This window comes from Enoplosus armatus, chromosome 3 (genome assembly GCF_043641665.1).
Source record: "Enoplosus armatus isolate fEnoArm2 chromosome 3, fEnoArm2.hap1, whole genome shotgun sequence".
Taxonomy (NCBI): Eukaryota; Metazoa; Chordata; class Actinopteri; order Centrarchiformes; family Enoplosidae; genus Enoplosus; species Enoplosus armatus.
In genome coordinates, this window is record NC_092182.1 from 16,643,420 (window position 1) to 16,661,412 (window position 17,993).

Consider the following 17,993-nt stretch of genomic DNA (forward strand, 5'->3'; position numbering starts at 1 on the left):
AGGAAGACAAGAAAAGGGAGATGAAGGAGGAGCATAAAGAGTCAGCATATATTTCACATTTAAATTCAACACTGTGTAGAGAAAACACTCTAGATAAACAGGCCAGTCATGGATATAAGTAAGTAGAAAAACAAACATCAATATGTTATGACTCAGCTTAGACAAACAGAAAAGCGAGGACTGCAGTGTCACTCTCAGCGACCTCATTTTTCTTTATTGTTGCAGAAATGCTGTGTGAACATTGTTATGCTGAGGCAGTGAGTAAATACATCCAGGCTGCTCGGGCACTTTACAGAAAAGGTTAGGTCAAGGTTATGAACTGATCTCTGAAATGCACCCAGTGAGAGGATTTCATCTCAGGCCAAAGGACACCGTCTGGTTGGAAAATATATACTGAAGATTTGATGTTTTGACCAAGAGGTCACTGAAAATGGTTTTGGTTTTATTTTCCCAGGTTTTGATATATACTTCATGTCTCTGAGGTTTCTGCCTCCACTCAAAGGGCAAACCACACAGAAAGCCTTTGACGTCCATCATTTGTTTGACTCACGAAACAGATACCCTTCCATTTTATCAAACACATCAATCCACACCGACTACAGTGGGAAATAAGAATCAAATGAATAAAAATAACGCTGCTTTCTTCCTGTTTACTCCTCATGGAGCCTACCTGCAGACTAGTAAATTGTGCCGTCAGTCAGCTGTCCTGTCCGCGTCAGCAACACTTAGCTCAAGTCCAGCTCTTGAAAGCTGGAATCCCAGTAAATCACTGGAGGTGAATAAACGTTTATTTGTGGTGTCAAAGCATTGAGAAAAAAAACAAACATTTTTTGTGTTGAAATTTTGCCTTTATCGATAGTTTTGACATTACAGACAGCCAGGAGAGAGAGAAGAGGCAAGAATTGAACCAGGGACGTTAGGATTACATGATATGCACCTTAGACCAGTCGGCCACAGGACGCTATTACATTTTAAAAAACTATACCCATCTTTTCAGAAACAATGTCCAGGTTACTCCGGATGATCCGTCTCACTGAGGACAGCTTTCATTGGAAAAAATCAAGGAAATAATCCTTGTGTGTATTATCCAGAGTAAAGACTGTATTATCCAGAGTAAAGACATTGTTAATGAAAAGAAATGTTCATGAATTCCATTTACCTCCATTACTTTGGAGTTTAAAAGAGAAAAGACAAATATCTCTAAACCTGGACAAACCCCCCCCCAAATCATCTCAATGCCAAGATGCCACCAGAAGTAAGTGAGAAAATATGTTTCTTTGTAATTTGGGTGAACTGACCCTTTAAGAACAATAACCTGCTGGAGATATTATAGGACATAAACCACTACAGCCAGCGTTACAGGAGGTGATCAAAGCCATGCCCTGTGGTAAAAGATGACTGATGGCTTGTTATTATACGGCGCACCCAACTGCTGCTCGACTCTTATTTCAGGAAAATCAAACATGGAGTCGTGCGACGAGTGTGACTGTGACTACACCACGATGCATTTTTTATAATCTGTTTTTACCTTCATGCATAAACCAGAGTCTCCAAAGTCAAGTGCTCTCCAGAGCCTGATAGGGAAGCTCAATTTTAGCAGTATCAGGCCACGCGAAGAGTGCAAACAATACAGTGAAGCAGTAATTACAGCGACGGGAGGAGTCGCTCCAGCTCGCTCCACAGGCTCCAGGCCGGTAGGAGGCAGTTTCTCTGTGCTGTTATGTGGTTTTAGGGAGGGAGAATCTGCACCCATGTCTGCTTATTAGGGAGCCATATCAGGCAGAACAATAGCAGCTTGTTCTCTTTGCTCTCTTTCACATAAAGCAGACTCAGGAAAGAGTGGGAAAGGCATTTTTCCAGTTCCTCTGTATTTATATCTGCTGGGATAAATGGAGGTGAAATGCCTGGCGCCCGGCCACCGGACAGGACAATGCCTTCTCCAGTCAAAGACATCTCCAGTGTTTGTTACAATCAAGTCATTAAAATTTCATGACGTGAGTGCCTCTTTGTGTCATACAGAGGAACCTGCAAGCATACGCACATCAGCAGAGAAACCATTTTTCCTACAGAAGATAAGAAGGCCCCCCCCCCTTCCACCAGACGCGGTGCACAGTGTCTGGTGGTTATTCCCGCTAACCCATCGATGGCAGCGAGGGATGATGGGAGGAATGTCTTTATTTCATCTCTGGCAACCGCTGGTGATGGATCATAACCAATTGTTCCATTTGGCAACCAGTCAAGGGAGGCCAGAAAAACTGCCTGGCCTCCCCTCAGCCGGCAGCGGGCTGAAATGGGAGAATTGATTGAAGGAGTAAAAAATTCCTCACCACATTATTTTAAATAATCTCCTGTGGGTGAGTGATGGCTGTAGGGCAGAGGGAGTAGAGGCCCTCTTGGCACTGTCAAACAAAGAAGGGCATCGCCGGCCTCCAGGTCCGACCACCATTTTCTCATCCGAGGAGGGAAAAAAAAAAAAGCTGAAAGTATCCAAAAAATCCTAATACAGGGCAGGACTAGTTCCTGATGGCGTGTTTCTGAGTCATACATTCAGCTACTGAAGAAAAATTAGATCATCAACCTGTTTTTAAAGGAGCAGTGACACATTTTGGAAAATATGGTTACTTGCTCTCTTGCTGACAGTTAGATGAGAAGATTGATATCTCTCTCCTGTCTGTCCAGTAAATATAATTCTACAGCCAGAGGACAGTTAGCTTAGCTTAGCATAAAGACTGGAAACAGGGGAAAACAGCTTACATTCCCAGAGGGAACAATCGCATCAGGTGAAACCACACAAAAACTAATTCAATTTAGTTACCTTTGGACGGAGCTAGGCTAGCCGTTTCCCCCTGTTTCCAGCCTTCATGATAAGCTAAGCTAACCAGTTGCGGGCTGTAGTCCTACATTTAACAGACAGACATGAGAGTGGTATTGATCTCTTCATCTAACTCTCTGCAAACGAAGCAGATAAGCCTATTTGTTCAACCATTCCTTTAACACCTAGAGTGCTTTACGCTCGATTAAACGCTGTATATTTACTAACCAGCCTGTTTGAGTTACATACATCTCATGTTGCAGCCATGTTCACATACCTGGTGAGACATCCTGGAAGAGCAACTTCCATATTGTGTACTGCAAGGGCCCCATGTACTTGGATGTGGGGAAGTCTTCATACGTCAGATTGGTCTCATGTATCTTCCCTTTAATCCTGAGACAGAAAAACAGATCAATAAAGGTCTAAATCCAATTTGCTGCTTTTCCCAAATAATACTGCCTCTTGTTCAACCCACAATGTCGATGCTTCAAGTAATTACTCTGGTTTGTGTCTCTGAAATGTGCCATTATTGACATTCAACAGCTGACAAACTGCTTCATGAATCTCCTGCAGCAGAGATGAATGTATCAGTGAGAGGGGGGGGCGTTCAGCTCTAACACCATTACAATATGATTCAATATAAAACCTCCACATGAATCACTCAGTGAACTCCTACATGTAGTCCAGAGGTCAGGCAAGACATTGCGTGGGTTGCTTACCACACTGAGGTCTTGATAATAACAGCACAGTATGCTGTAAGAGACTTTTTACATTTGCGCAGAAAATGTTGTTTGTGGTTTATTGTCTGACAAGAAGGAATGAAAGTAAATGCCTATTACAATGTTTCTGGATGACAGAGTTCTTGTGTAGCAATTATTTGAGGTTTTCTTTTGCCAAAGTTTGAATTAAGGACACAGTGAAATACAAAGACATTTTCCAACTTCCTGTGTCCCTGTGTAAATTCTTCAGTTAATATCTTGTTGGATATCAAATAAAAATAATTTTTTTGAGTACACTTACATCAAAATACCTCTATTTTCTCTTTCTGTAAAACATATTTTTGATGACTCATCTTGAACTCAAAAGGCATAAACATAAATGTATCCAATCAAAAGGAGATTTAGGATTAACTCGCTAACCCCTCCCATCATATAAAACTTGATCATTAGCTTGTGGGTTATAATAGCTGGCAGAGTGATACAGTGGCAAGTGGCCAAATAAAATTTATTTCAGGTTTAAGGAATATTAAAAAAAATCTACTAGTATTCAATGTTAATTTAAAGTAAACTTTTTATTAAATATTTTTTTGGATAGTGATAGCTTGGAGAGTGATAGGAAATATGGGAGAGAGAGAGGGGAGTTGACATGCAGCAAAGGGCCCGGGCCGAATCGAACCAGCGGTAAAGACCGGTGAGCTACCAGGGCGCACCGGTTTAATGTAAATCTCAACCGAAGCTGCCATACAACTTTGTGTTAATTTAATTAAAAAAAAAAAAAAAAAAAAGCAAAATTAGCTGATTCCCTGATGAAAGAAGTAGAAGTAAACAAGACTAACAATCTGACCAAGCATTTGATAGTTGACAGTTTTCCGATATCTCATGCTACAGACGCAACATTTTAGTATTCAGAAAGTATTTGGGGTTTTTAACGGAGCCCTACTTCTCTCTTACAGCCTCTAGCTGAGTGAGATTTCAGACCTGCTTCTCAGACAAGATATCATCCACCTCCAGTTTCGATTAAATAATACTTGTACCCAAAAACAAATTTAATATTGTGACTTTAAATAGATATTGTGGTGTTTTGTAAAAGATAACATGTTGGATTCTGTCACTCTTGCTAGCTCTTCATTTCAACCTCATTAATCTGCTCCAAAGTATTAAACTGTTCAATTAAAATCGTCCTCAAGTACCCCTCCCAGATTAAACATTACAGCTGCTTTATTTCAGGCCTAATACACCATCTGTTCAGGGATTAGTTGATGCTGTTGCTCAAATCTGTACATTCTCCAAAATGTAAGCAACCTTACGTTTAAGCACGCGCAGAACACACATTTGGCATGTTGTGAGGTATCATTATAGGTACATAACAATTACAACTGCAAATATTTTACGGTTAGATAAAGTGTTGAAACCTGATCCTCCTTGCAGCAAATGTGTTTAGAACCACATCATTTTTCTTATTGGACGGCAGTGATGATACAGGGACTGTTTCATCAAACTCAGGGCAGGTGAAGCACCTCTCAGACGTGACGGCTACTCCCTCCAGGAAGTCGTGCCGTCCTGACTCGTTGAGGCGCTCCTGCAGGATCTGGATGCCCTCCTTGACGTCGCGCAGCTGCTGGCTGTAGCGCTGGATCTTGTGCTCAATGTCGGACAGCTTGCGGGCTGTGTCCATTTCCAGCTCCTCCAGCATGCTCTTCTGACGCTCGCGCAGGAAGCGGTGAAGGCGCTCGAATGCGTCACCGATGGTTGCGCGCAGACTCTTGGCTGAGGACTGAGGAGAAAAAAAAAAAAGAGGCAAAAGGTGATTTACTTAAAAAAGCAAAACCACCCTCAGCTGGTTTATTTATAACTGCTATTACAGGACTGTGAAATAGACTTTGTACTGTAGTTATCTGGGTTTGTAGAGTGTTTCAGTCACAATAGCCCGACTCTTAATTAGACACGGGTCAGCAATTCAAGAGCTTACAAAGTGCTCTAAATTGTGTTAATATTACATTAACATTCATTCATTGATTCAACTTGTAAATGTATTGATTTTAAATGGCTCTCTGAGAACAACGTGTGTGCACAATCTTCCAGTAGCTTTTATATTGTTCCAGTTTTGAGAAACAAATGAGAATACACTGTGACAGAAATAGCACCCCCCCCCCAAAAAATAAAATAAAAGAGGACGAAGAGGAGGTCGCAAAGGACACCCTGTGTGAAGATGGCTGATTACGAGACAGGCAGAGAAGCTGAAGCCTTTACAGACAGAGCTGAGCAGTTTGCAGGGGACCGCAGACTGGGAGCTCAAGAGTTGAAGACACTGATTTGTAGCTGAAGAGAAAAAAATGGGGAAGCTGGACATCAAAGAGAATTAATCATCCGAGTGTTAGCAGAGCGTCAGAGAGACAGAACAAAGGGTGTGTGACGTGGAAACCCTGAAAAAAGAAATCGCACAGAGAGGAGCGGGAGCCTTTCAATTTGAAGCTTCCGAGTAAAGCAACTGGACTTCATTCAGACAAGTTTCCCAGTGTGTCCTTAACTGTCATCATTTTACTCAAAAAGTTTAACTTTTTGTACACAGTTTCAAAATGAATCCAAGCGTTTGTTCATCAAAAAGCAGCTCAGAACAAGAGGAAATTAATGACTACTGATTCACAGTGAAATTGATCTAAACAAGAATTTCAGATGAAACCTGTTTATCTTATCTGTCGGGAATTCAACCACTCCTCTGATCTTTGCAGGAGGAGCTAGATTTAGGAACTGTGATCTGAGTTTTTAATTACACAGCAGGACTTTTCCTCTTGTTCTTTCAGAGACCAGAGGGAGGTATTCTCACTCTGCCGGTGGGAACCTATTCAGAAGACTATTTCAAGCAAGCATGAGAGCTATGACATTAAGGTGGGCTGTATCCCAGCCCTCCTACTTAGTTAAGAATTGAAAACTGATGGTATGGAGGAGGTGGAGGACTGCAGAAGCCCACCCATCGGTCTCTCTGATGTGATGGCACTGAGAGGGAGTCTGCAGCCCTTGGAGACAGGAGGCTGGCTACCTTTCAGGGAAGCATGTGATAATCAAGCGAATCCCTGGTGGGCATGTGAATAGGACAGAATGTCTATCCTTCAGACGGAGACACACACACGAGGACTGGAGTGCACGGCAGGCACATTCAGTGAAAATGAGAGCCGGGCTGCTGCAGTGATTCCTTCACAATCTTAGTACAAGAACTGAGATGCAACTCATGTAACATTAAAGCGGAACTTGGTCTTGGGGAGTGAGTGCCTATGTGAAAAAAGACATATAAAGCAGTTTGGGGCTCCAGAGGCATCTACGTGATTGCCTCAAGTGATGTCACTTGAGTCAGTGTCGGTTGGTGGCCGACAATGTTATTCTTTTAACAACAAAAAAGTAGAAACGAAGAAGAAATATAACTTCAGCAACCTCAAATTTAGCAAGATGATGAAACGCAGGGAGACATTTCATTGTCAGCTACCTAAATGCATCAGAGATCAATGAAATCACAGTGTGGCTCTCTTCCAGGCCGAGCACTCTGTGCAAATGGATGTAAATCTAATGAGATCAGCTCAGTTCCAATGAGGAGTGGGGGCGGCTGAAAGGCCTACATCCAGCAGTCAGAGCGATTCGATGGAGGGGCTGAAAGGGACAGGGGCCTCGCTCTCTCTGGCAGCGGACGCTCCTGCAGTGCAGAACTCGGAAAGAAAGATGAGCGATGCCGTAACAATCGGACAGCAGGTACAAAAACAAGAGAAAGAGGAAGGCGCTCCCTAAATGACAAATAACGCTGATGGCTGCGACATCGTCTCTGCCAGAGACCCTTCCCTGGTCAATAGCTTCAATGTCACTACAGCAGAGAGAGGAGACGTGCGTGTTTGTGGGGGGGCTGAGGGACTGACATATTGAGCGGATGCTCATGGTTCGCTGATTAAAACAAGGTGTCAAGATTAAACAGTCGCTCAATAAACCAATTTACGTGTCGGAATTTAACTGTCAGTCCAAATCACTTTGGAAGAAAAGACCGATAATCAGTGACTGACTGACTGCACATGTTAAACAGACCGTCCTTTATTTCCTGACGTTTTTCATAGGAACTCGTTTTACTTAGTGAGTATTACTGTCTCCATTTGGATGTCTAAGATGCAAACAAGGATGTCTTGTTTCTCCACACTGACTTCCAATGCCATTAGTTGGTGGATAATTAATTACTTAAATCAAAATCAAAATTCTAACAAGTGTTTTCTTGTTTCTCGGTTGATCGTTCTGTCGGTAAAATGTCAGAAAATAATGAATAATGGTCGTCACAGTTTCCTTTTGCCCAAGATGACGTCGTAAAACATCTTGTTTGTTTTGTCTAACAGATTAGAGCTGAAAACAATTAGATGATATAGTGATTAGTTTACTGAAGGAAAATGAAATTAAAAGCTTTTTGAAGCGAAAAGGTTCTGGCCTCTTCAAACGTGAACGTTTGCTGATGAATATTCTATGATATTAAAAAGAGAATATTTGGATTTCAAACTGTTCATCAGACAAAACAAGAAATTTGAAGACGTCACTTCGGGCTTTATTTATTTTTTATTTCCTGACTTTGTATAGACTAAATTATTAATTGAGAAAAAAAAAAGGTTGATGAATAGTGAAAATAATCGTTAGATGCAGCCCTACCAAAGATACTCAGTTTACTATCCAATAAGACAAAAAAGCAGCAAATGTTCATAGTCTTCATGTTGATTGATTGACGGTTTTTCCAGCAAAAATGCCAAATAATTCCTGGTTCCAGCTCCTCAGATGAAAAGATTTGCTGCTTTTCTGTTTTATATCATTGTAAACTAATTATTTTTGTTCTACTAGTGGGATAAAGCACGGCTGTACTCTGGCTTAGGCTCTGGGAAATTGTGATGACCATTTTTTTTTTCTGTTTTGTGATATTTTCATAAACTACATAGATAATGAAATATAGTTTTTTTTAGTTGCAGCTGTATGCAGCTGAATGATTGCTGCTGGTGCAGCTTTATATATGAGAATAGTTCCGTTTTAAAAAGGAGAAATGTTTCAGTACCTTGGTCTCAGTAAGTTGTCTTTGCAAGAGCTGCAGGGCCTCAGTGTGTCCCTTCTCACTGTCCTGCAGGGTGGCCAGCTGCTCCTTCATCTCCCTCTGCAACACAACAAAACAACAACAAACAACAGGTCAATAGCTGATGTGATTGGAACTCAACATAGCAGAACAGCAGAATACATTCAGTGTATTTGGAGGATTTCATTAAATGTTGATGATGAAGCTCCACTTCTTCTTTTCTCAATGTCTCAGAAACAGTGTCGGTTACATAAAAAATAATGCCAATATATTTGGCAGACAGATATTTTTGCAGGTCCAAATTCTATTCTATTTATTTAAATTGTATTATTTGTGTAACAGCTCTCTTTGCTCGGGTACGAGGCAGCAAAGATTTAAGCCTCAGCTACAAAACAAGCAAGGCAGATGGAGAGCGAGATATGAAAGAGATAAACTGAAATCTCTGGAGATGTTGGGCTGTGTCAGAGAAAACTGGGTCTCATCTCTAGTCAGGCACACGCTGGCAGAACCTGCACCGCTCAGCCACCTCCAAGTCTCCCCACGGCAGGAAAGAGGCTCTGCGGGAGCTGGCTGGGACGGCTGCTGTCACGAATGGTGCAGAGTTTTTATGCAGGTCCCATGTGCAAACAACACCGGTGCACTCAGATTTAGGTATTAGGACAGAAGTGGTTTAGAAGACGCCCTCCTTAAGTAGAGACTTGTTTATATAAATGTGCAAAGAACTGAAAGGCTCAAGGTACAGCGCTGCACTTTGTTAAGTACTTGGCTGGTGTTTTCAGATGGAGTAAATAACGAGGAATGACATGGTAGAGAGTTTGAAATCTCTTGCAAGCTCTTGTGAAAATGAAATGACTTTTTGGGTTACACGACAGTCTTGCTTGAGTTTTCATTGAGGTACATAAAGTGGTATAAAATGAGGTTGAAAGAGGACGGAATCTGACATTTTTTACTGAAACTATAATGAGAGTCTACAGCCACACTGGCAGCTCTGTGAGGCTGTACTTGAGCTTTGAGCTAAATGCTAACGTCACATTCTAACATGCAATCCTACCATGGTGATATTTAGCAGGTACGTTTATCATGTTCACCATCTTAGTTTAGCATTTTAGCATGCTAACTTTATTAATTAGCACAAAACAGTACAGCACAGTTGAGTCATTAGTTCTGCAAGTATTTGACAGATATTTGAAGCCGATATTGTTGGACATGGTTGAATATTCTAATTTTAACTGATTGCAGGATAACAACACTGGAGACAAACGGATCACAGCAGACCAAATGAAAAAACTTAAAGCATGGTGTATTGACGTTTTCCTCGATACAACAGAAACTCTGACCTGACTTATGAACCAAAATAGCAGCACCCCGAACATACACAAAAATGTCAATACTATGGCCTCACTTTGCCAAAACGGGTCAGCATAAGAAACAAAATGGTAAACAAGCCTTCAACAGAGCACTGCATGAGTGGTATCCCCCTCCTTTTATAGAGTACTAACTTCTGTTACTACAATGAACAATGCATGCATTTTAGGTTGTGATATGAATAAACTACGCCTGCTGAGAAACCAAATCCGGGCGTTCGCATTAGTTGGGGGACTTGTTTTGTTGGGGACTAACCTGCGACAACATTACACATACAAAAGACATTTTAAATCAAAAGGATTCAAAGATACGTTGCATCGTGGACCTGACCTCAAAAAATTGGACCTGGCCCTTGTCTACGTGACGTGGATTCTGGATCAACCCGCTCCGAGCCTGAACCACTGCAGCATTTAATGAGTTGGCAGAATATTAAAACCTGAAAGTCTTTTTGGCGGTAAAACATCATTCTGGTATCCAGAGAGTTGACAAACTCAATTTTATGAAACAAAAAACAAAAGAGGAGAGAAGTATGCCATTACATTCAAATGTAAACAAACAAATGGGCCTAAAGTACAAAACAATTATAGACAACACAGCTACAAATTAAACAGAAACTGTGCACTTTGGACAAAAGCCTCATACATAGAATGACATAAAATGTGTGGCTGTAAAAATGGCATCATTTCATTTGCTCTGATTCAAGGGGAAACGAAAAACTGAATCAAAAAAGGAAACAACCTGGCACATATTTATTTCAAAGCCCCCCATTAAGCCTGCTGGTCTGTTTGCTACTGTAACCTGTGTGTCACTTTCTCTGTGATCCACAGACGACTGTCGCCTCCCCTGAACACCAACTGCTGCAAAAATCCACCAAATGGAACTGTCAGCTTAGCGGGGCTAAGAAAACAACCATCACTCAGCTACCGAAAAATACATAATAATAATTCAACAATCTAGTCTACAAGGAAAAAAAAGGTTAAAAAGGTACCAGCAGAGAGGAACAAAAATAACCCACACATCAATTTGTGATGTATTAGGAAATCCTTGACCTCAATCATTAGCTACTAAATTACAAAAGGCGCAAATGTGGGCTGTTGAAGATGAAGCATGTTTCTTCTCAAGGACGGAAACGGTGGAAAACAATGGTTGGTGCAGAGGGGGAGCGTGACTCTCCATGCTAATGATAGGAGTGCGGCAGGCTCAGCAGGCTTTCCGCCTCATTGCTACGCGCTTGTCTGCAGCGGGTCAAAGGCCGCTCCCACACACTGAGATAGACCAACACTGACAGACTGGCAGAGAAAACATGGTCCTTCAGTCTCCTGCTGCACATCCTCCGACTGACTGGTCAGGGAAGGGCAACTTAAACTGCCATCACGCTAATAGATGGATGCCTCAACAAGAACCCACACATCTCTGAAAATAAAAAAAATGAACAAAAGTTTTGCATTATCCTCTGCACAACAGTGTGCAAAAAAAAAAATATTGATATATGCACTCTGTTCCCGTGACTGAATAGAACTTGTTGCTAAAATTAAAATGCACTGGAGAATAGAGTACAGTACCAAAGCTGAATTTAAGCAGCCAAAGCCGCATTTTAGAAATCAACCTTGGTGAAATCATCTTCACACACTTCCAAGGCCTTAAAACCTCCTCCATAACGTGCAAATAAATAATCCTCTTTAATCTTCCTGGAAGCAAAAACCGTCCTTTGAGTATCCTACAGACAGACATTTTCTGTGATGACATTTCTAGCAGAAACAGAGAAAAAGCTACAGTTGTGTCCATCACTACACATGGACAAGGAATTAGATCTGAAATGGATGCGATTCACTGCTATCTAGAGGAAAAGTGTGCATGACGGCAAGCAAACCATTTATTATGTGACCAAATGAGAGCAAAACAAATGCAGGTGAATGAACGCTGGTATCAGCAGAGACTCTGACAGGGAAGTTTGTGTGTGCACGCGATGTGCAAGTGTGTGTGTTTTTGTGTGGAGGCGTCTCTCTCCTGTCCATCTCATCTGGCCAACACAAGTCTGACATGACATTTCCCCAGGACGTCAAGATGCAGGAAATGGGGGTCATGGCTGGGGGATTATAAATCTAAAACTCATTTCATCCTGCTGTCATTCCCTTCTTCTTCTTCCTCTTCCTCTCCTGTCACGTTAGCAGCTCTGGTGGATATTTACCAGTAAATAAATGAATAAAATAACAGACGCGTGGGGCTTAAAATTACTTTCTTTACTGTACAGCTGCGAGCTTGATTCTTTATTCTTCAGCTTGTACGGGATTCAAAGACCGTTATTGGCTTCAAACTGCCAGCCCCGATGAAGAGGCGAACAAAACAACATGCAGTGTCCCAGCATGAATAATAAAAAGCCTACAGGATGGAGAACTTCCTCTCATACACACACACAGACAAGACCAGCTTCCAGTGATTTCATTCACATGCGTGGATCACAGGAAAAAAAACAGGGAAAAAACTTGCAACTCATCTCCTTACTGGAAGACATACAGAACACAGAGCCTATGTGCTACTTAGACTTATAATATTACAGTGGGATCTCTGTCATCTGTTTATCATTGGACAGAGAAGGCAAACCCCAGCGGAGACCACAAGAACTCAATGTCCTGCAAGTGATTTTCACAAGGACAGTTGGGCATAACCTTCATCGAGCTGAGGGTGTAATTCTGTCAGGTAGCAGACAGAGTGGGTAAATAGGACCCCAGCCAATAACAAAGCAGTGAACAAGCTGCAGGAGTGACAGTCAGGGAGTAAAGCTTTATGAGTTTGTTCTAATTCAACACCGACCGGGTCTGAAATATGTCGTCCACACCCACGTACAGAGTCACAGGGGCAACATACTGCGAGTTCAAGGCTATCGGCTTGGATATGTCAAGGGAAGCAACACACATTATCCACCCACACACATTAACTCCACTAGTTTACCTTACCATTAAGTATCTGTAGACAGGGCACACTGAGGATGCTTTCAGTTCAGCTAAATCAAACTCTGGTGCATTTAAACTTTGGATTTGGTTCGTTTGGGCTCGTGTTAAAGCCTCAGGCCAACTCTGATGAGGTCTTAAAAACCATGCCGAGACCGCCTGAAAAGGAGGGTCTCAGGCCAGTTGAAAACAGACCAACCACAGCAGATATTATTCTAGCATGAATTCAAAGCTAAACGACTATTAAATCCGTCTGCTAATTGAAACTTTTCAGATATAGTTCTCACTATGTGTAGGCGATAAACGGTGCCTAGCCTTTATGTATGCAAGAGCATTTGGTAACCATTGTAACAATGCCTGTTTCTACCTGTTCATCAATATCTATGTACAGAAGATATAATGCTCATACTCGTGTCTTCATGAGCTCTTTTTGACACCAGAGAACATAAACAAACATGTTTGGTTCAGTTAAGTGCTGCAGAGAAATTTGATTTCCCCACATTGGTCGATGTGCTGATGATGCAGGATGACATCACCAAAACAGTCCAATCAGTGAGTTACCTGTCAGTCCATGTGACTTTGTGCTTACAGCACCTGTTTTGTTTGTAATAAGTGAGTGTGAACATGAACTAAATGGCTTGAACTACAAGTGCCAAAGCGGCTTGAGTGTATAATTTTCTAATATTCAATCCTGCTCAGCCCCATTGTGTGATTCTTGCCTGCAGGAAGAAAACAATAAATTAGTAAAACTGCAAGAAGAAATTTGAAACGTCAACACACATGTCATTACTAGATTCAGCTGGAAGTAAACATACACACAAACATAGAAATGCAAAGAAACAAAAACAGCAAACAGAGGAGAGAGAGCCAAGATAAATAGTGTGCTAGTGGACCAAAAGCAAGTGGAACTCTACAAAGTGCTGTGTTTTCTAATTGGGATACAGAAGCTCGGGGCGAAAATACACACGGTGCACTGTGCCGGCCATCTCATCAGCAGGTTGTCCCGATGAAACAAGATGGCAAGCTAGCCTGCGCGTGGTCCCGTCCTCACAGCACTCAATGCCAAGCCTGAAGACACTGACACTGTCAGCGGCAGTGAAAGAGCTAACAGCAGACCTCGACAAGCAAACAGAAACTACTGATGTCACAGCCGCAGAAACACTCGCCGTGATATGAGCTTTGTGTTCTGAGGTGCAAGATTTGCTAAATATTTTCCCTTTTTTCCCCTCATCTCTGACACATTGTTCTTACAGGAAGTGCCATTCAGTGAAATATCAAAATGCAGACCAACAGCCTCTGGGAATACAACACATTGTGTAAGCACACAGCCTTTCAAAATGTTTCTTTATACGTTACACAAGTCATCATTTTCATGGATAAGCCAACCGGCTGATTGAGGCTGAGGCTGATTTGAGCTGTGTGCAAAGTCATGATAAATTGTGGTCCAAAGGATTTGAGGGAAATCCTAAAAATGTTTCACCTGTCTGTCTGGTGTGACGACCCCCCCCCCCCAACCAAAACAAAAACTTGTGAAAAGAAACAAAAAGCAGAACAACAAATATGCTGTCTCAGGCTGCAAACTCCGGTGTATTTGTTCCAAGACATCAAACTGAGCTCAAGCTGCGCCTTACATCCCGGAGCCTTTCCTCTAGCATCAGCAGAGCCTGCAGCCTCTCCAGGGGGACGAGTGCGTCCCTGCAGCCTGAGCTCAGCCAGCAGAGCAGGCAGAGGCCAGCTGAGCTGACTGCGCAGGACTGGCTCAGAGAGCTGCAGGACAGAGACACACTATTCACCTCCAACATCTGTCCTGGTGAGACAGAGGCAGCCTGTACAGTGCGTGGGTATGTGTGCATCTACTACACTGGACAGGCTGTGGTGCTGCTAAACCTTCAGTTCTGCACTGATGGAAGATATGTTTTTTTTATGAGTTTTCTACTGTGTGCTGGACCTCCTGCAAAGTCCACGTCCACTCACTCCTCAGTTACAATGGAGGTCTCGTTCAGAGACAATACTCAAGTTTAATGTCAAGCAAAAATGTCAAACTCCACCTTCTCAAACATAGAAAATATAAATAGTCTGAATGTAAATTGAATGAGTTTGGGTTTGCGATTGTTGATCAGACAAAACAAGCAATTTGATTTGAGGACGTCTCCTTGGGCTCTGGAAACTTGTGATCGGCATATTTTCTGGCATTTTATACAGTAGACTGAACAATGAATCATTAATTGACAAAATATCAAACAAATTAGCAGATAATGAAAATAAGAATCAGTTTCAGCCCTAAGTGAATCAATTGTTAAGTCAAAAAAATAGAAAATAGTAAAAAAAAAAAAAAAAAAAAGCTACACAATCACAATTTCTCAGACCCCAAGACGAGATTGTTTGTTTTATTTGACTGACAAAAAGTCCAAAACCAAACCAACCATTTTCAATTTCCAATAATAAAACAAAGCAAAAAAAGCAGCAGATCCTCATGTTGAAATGCATTTTTGCTTGATAAAACTAATCAAAATTGATGTCAATTATCTGGCAACATTTTTGTTGATTTTCTAAATGTTTCAGCAATAATCTTTATGCACAATTAGTTTGATTACTAAATTGTTCAATTCCCATTCACTGACAACTTAACTTAACTCAATGTTAACACAAAAGGTAAATTCATCATCTAGCCTCATTACTGAGGACTCTAATCTACTACTACTGCTACAATTTCAGCACAACTGTCCAATATTTGACCGAAACATCTACATAAGAATCATTCTTTCATAGATGAAACAGGTCTGCTGCAACTGATCCAGGGTCTGAGCATCAGATCACAAATTTTACAGGAAATGTTTGGTGAAAGCAGTGGGGATGAGTGGAAGCGCTGATGCTGGCGGCCTCCTCCAGTCCTCTGAATATAGGGCATGTCATGTAAATGATGAATGCTCAGAGGCTGCTGCTCCACTTCCTGGAGCGAGGAAGGGCACAGGGTATGCAAATGTATCACCCCAAACATGAATAGCTAAGGAAGAAAAAGACAAAAAGCACAACACTGCATGTCGGTTTTAATGTTTTTCTCCTTACAATGAAAAAGATTCATGATGTTGGAATTTGCTGAAAAAGGTCTGCAGAGTCTACACGCTAAGATGAGGGAGCAGTGAGAACCGAATGTGTGGCATTAGCAGGGCGGCATCGCAGCTGGACGTCTGAGGGTTTTAAGAAAGACTCAAAGCAATCAATGTTAAGTTTAATAATCTACACAACGCAGGACAAGCCATTTAAGAGGAACAGGGGGTTTGTCTTTGGCACTAGAGTGGAAATCTGAGAAGTGTCGGGTGATAAGAGCGAGTCTGCTGTTTGTAAAGAGTCACTGGCTCGACAGAAGCCACTCAGTCCTTCACTGTCAGTCCTGAGACTGTTACTAGAACTAGCTTCTAAATAGCCATCTAAATAAAGAGTCCAATATATATACACCATTTTCAAGTTTTTTTCAAGAAATGTATTTGACAGCCAGCCAGTTTAAATGCTTTCGGTCCTAATATGAAATTTCAGAATATTCTCACTACAGCAGCAAGTTTGAACCCATCTCTGAAGAGCTATCAATCAACCCTGTCAAGAGCAAGAAGCTAATCTTGGAGAGGGCTATACATACATCATTAGTAAAACTGGTTTAAGCATCTATATATGGAAGATTCACCTGGTTGCAGCAGTCAAACTCAAACCTTTTCAGATTTGTACATTTTTGTGTATAGGAGAGCTGAAGCGACACTGAAACTTCCTGGTTCTGTTCAAGAAGTAAGAAAACCTCCATTGACAATTGTAATAATGTAAATAACTAAAAACCCAACCTTGGAACAGAGCCTCTCACAACAACAAAAAAAAGACACTAACATTGTTAATTATTAAATATTTCTGTTTTTTAGCGGCCTTTAAGGAACAGCATTTCCCATATACCCAAGACCATCACGGGTTAAAGGTCATGGCTCGACAGAAGGGGCGTTTAGACATGTCAGTAATAACAGCAGGACAGACGTGCAGGTTAGGTTAATTGGCGACTCATGCCTCCAAAGAAAAAAGGGTCATCAGCCAGACTGGTTCAAACAGCTATTTTTGGAAGCTCCACCTGGCTATGCACAAACCAAAACACACAGAAAGCAAACTCAAATGCAGGCATAACAATACGCCTCTCAATAACTGCATTTCCTGCAAACACCATCATCGTTTTTTCCGAGTAAACACACCCAGAAATTGACCCCTTGGATACGTTTGAGTGCCAGCAGATTTTCACCACAACCAAATACAACCTTGTATCATCTTTTAGAAAAAGCTTCTTAGGATTAGTGAAACCTCTAATAGTCACCATGTTGTGAACATAAAACCATGTAGTATGTGTCAGGCGCATAAATCACTTGTGAAAAAAAACAAACAACAAAAAAAAGACATAATGTGGTTGCATGCCAGGCAGCACGACACGACAGGGATAACAAACAGATTTGTTTGCCTCTACTTCGCCTTGTGGTATGAGTGCAGCTGGAAGCTATTCTGTTGGAGCTGTTGTGTGCGCACTACGCAGGCGTGATAGCTACAGCTTGCCAGCAGCTCTATCTGACCAAATAAAGTATGCGTCTGCCTCTCTTTCGCTCAGTCCCCCGACATCAAATAAACATTTGGGACGTACGCCTCTTTTGTCAAGTCACACTGTAAAATAACAGTGTGGCAGTACAGCTCCATGAATTTTAAGTATAGCCTTCAGTCAGGTCTGAATGTTATTAAATCCCCTGATGATTTCCAATAATCTACATATTGTAGCCTGGATCATAAAAATATATATATATATATATATAAAAAACAAATTTCAGGCACTGCTCGAGCACAGAGCAGGAAAAAAATATATCTCTGTTTGATCAGTTTCAACCCACACAGGTTTTGATCAGGCTCCCAAAACTTTATATACTGAATATGATTAAGATCAGTCCTCAAAAACACACGTCTCTGTTTTACTCCTAATTATAGGGAAGTCGAGGCCAGATACAAGTATTGTGTGCTGTGCAAACAAAATACAGAAAATAAAGAATACAGAGTAAATTATTAAT

General features: G+C 41.4%; 1 protein-coding gene across 1 annotated transcript in view; it reads right to left on the minus strand.

Moving 5' to 3' along the window:
- Positions 1–17,993, minus strand: part of trim62.1 (tripartite motif containing 62, tandem duplicate 1) — a 28,762-nt gene that overhangs the window by 554 nt on the left and 10,215 nt on the right. Inside the window, exons 2-4 of the mRNA XM_070903240.1 lie at positions 8,591–8,686; positions 5,049–5,305; positions 3,090–3,205 (exon numbers count right to left, since the gene is read on the minus strand). Of these exons, the coding sequence (XP_070759341.1) occupies positions 3,090–3,205; positions 5,049–5,305; positions 8,591–8,686 (469 nt within the window). The remainder of the gene's footprint in view (positions 1–3,089; positions 3,206–5,048; positions 5,306–8,590; positions 8,687–17,993) is intronic.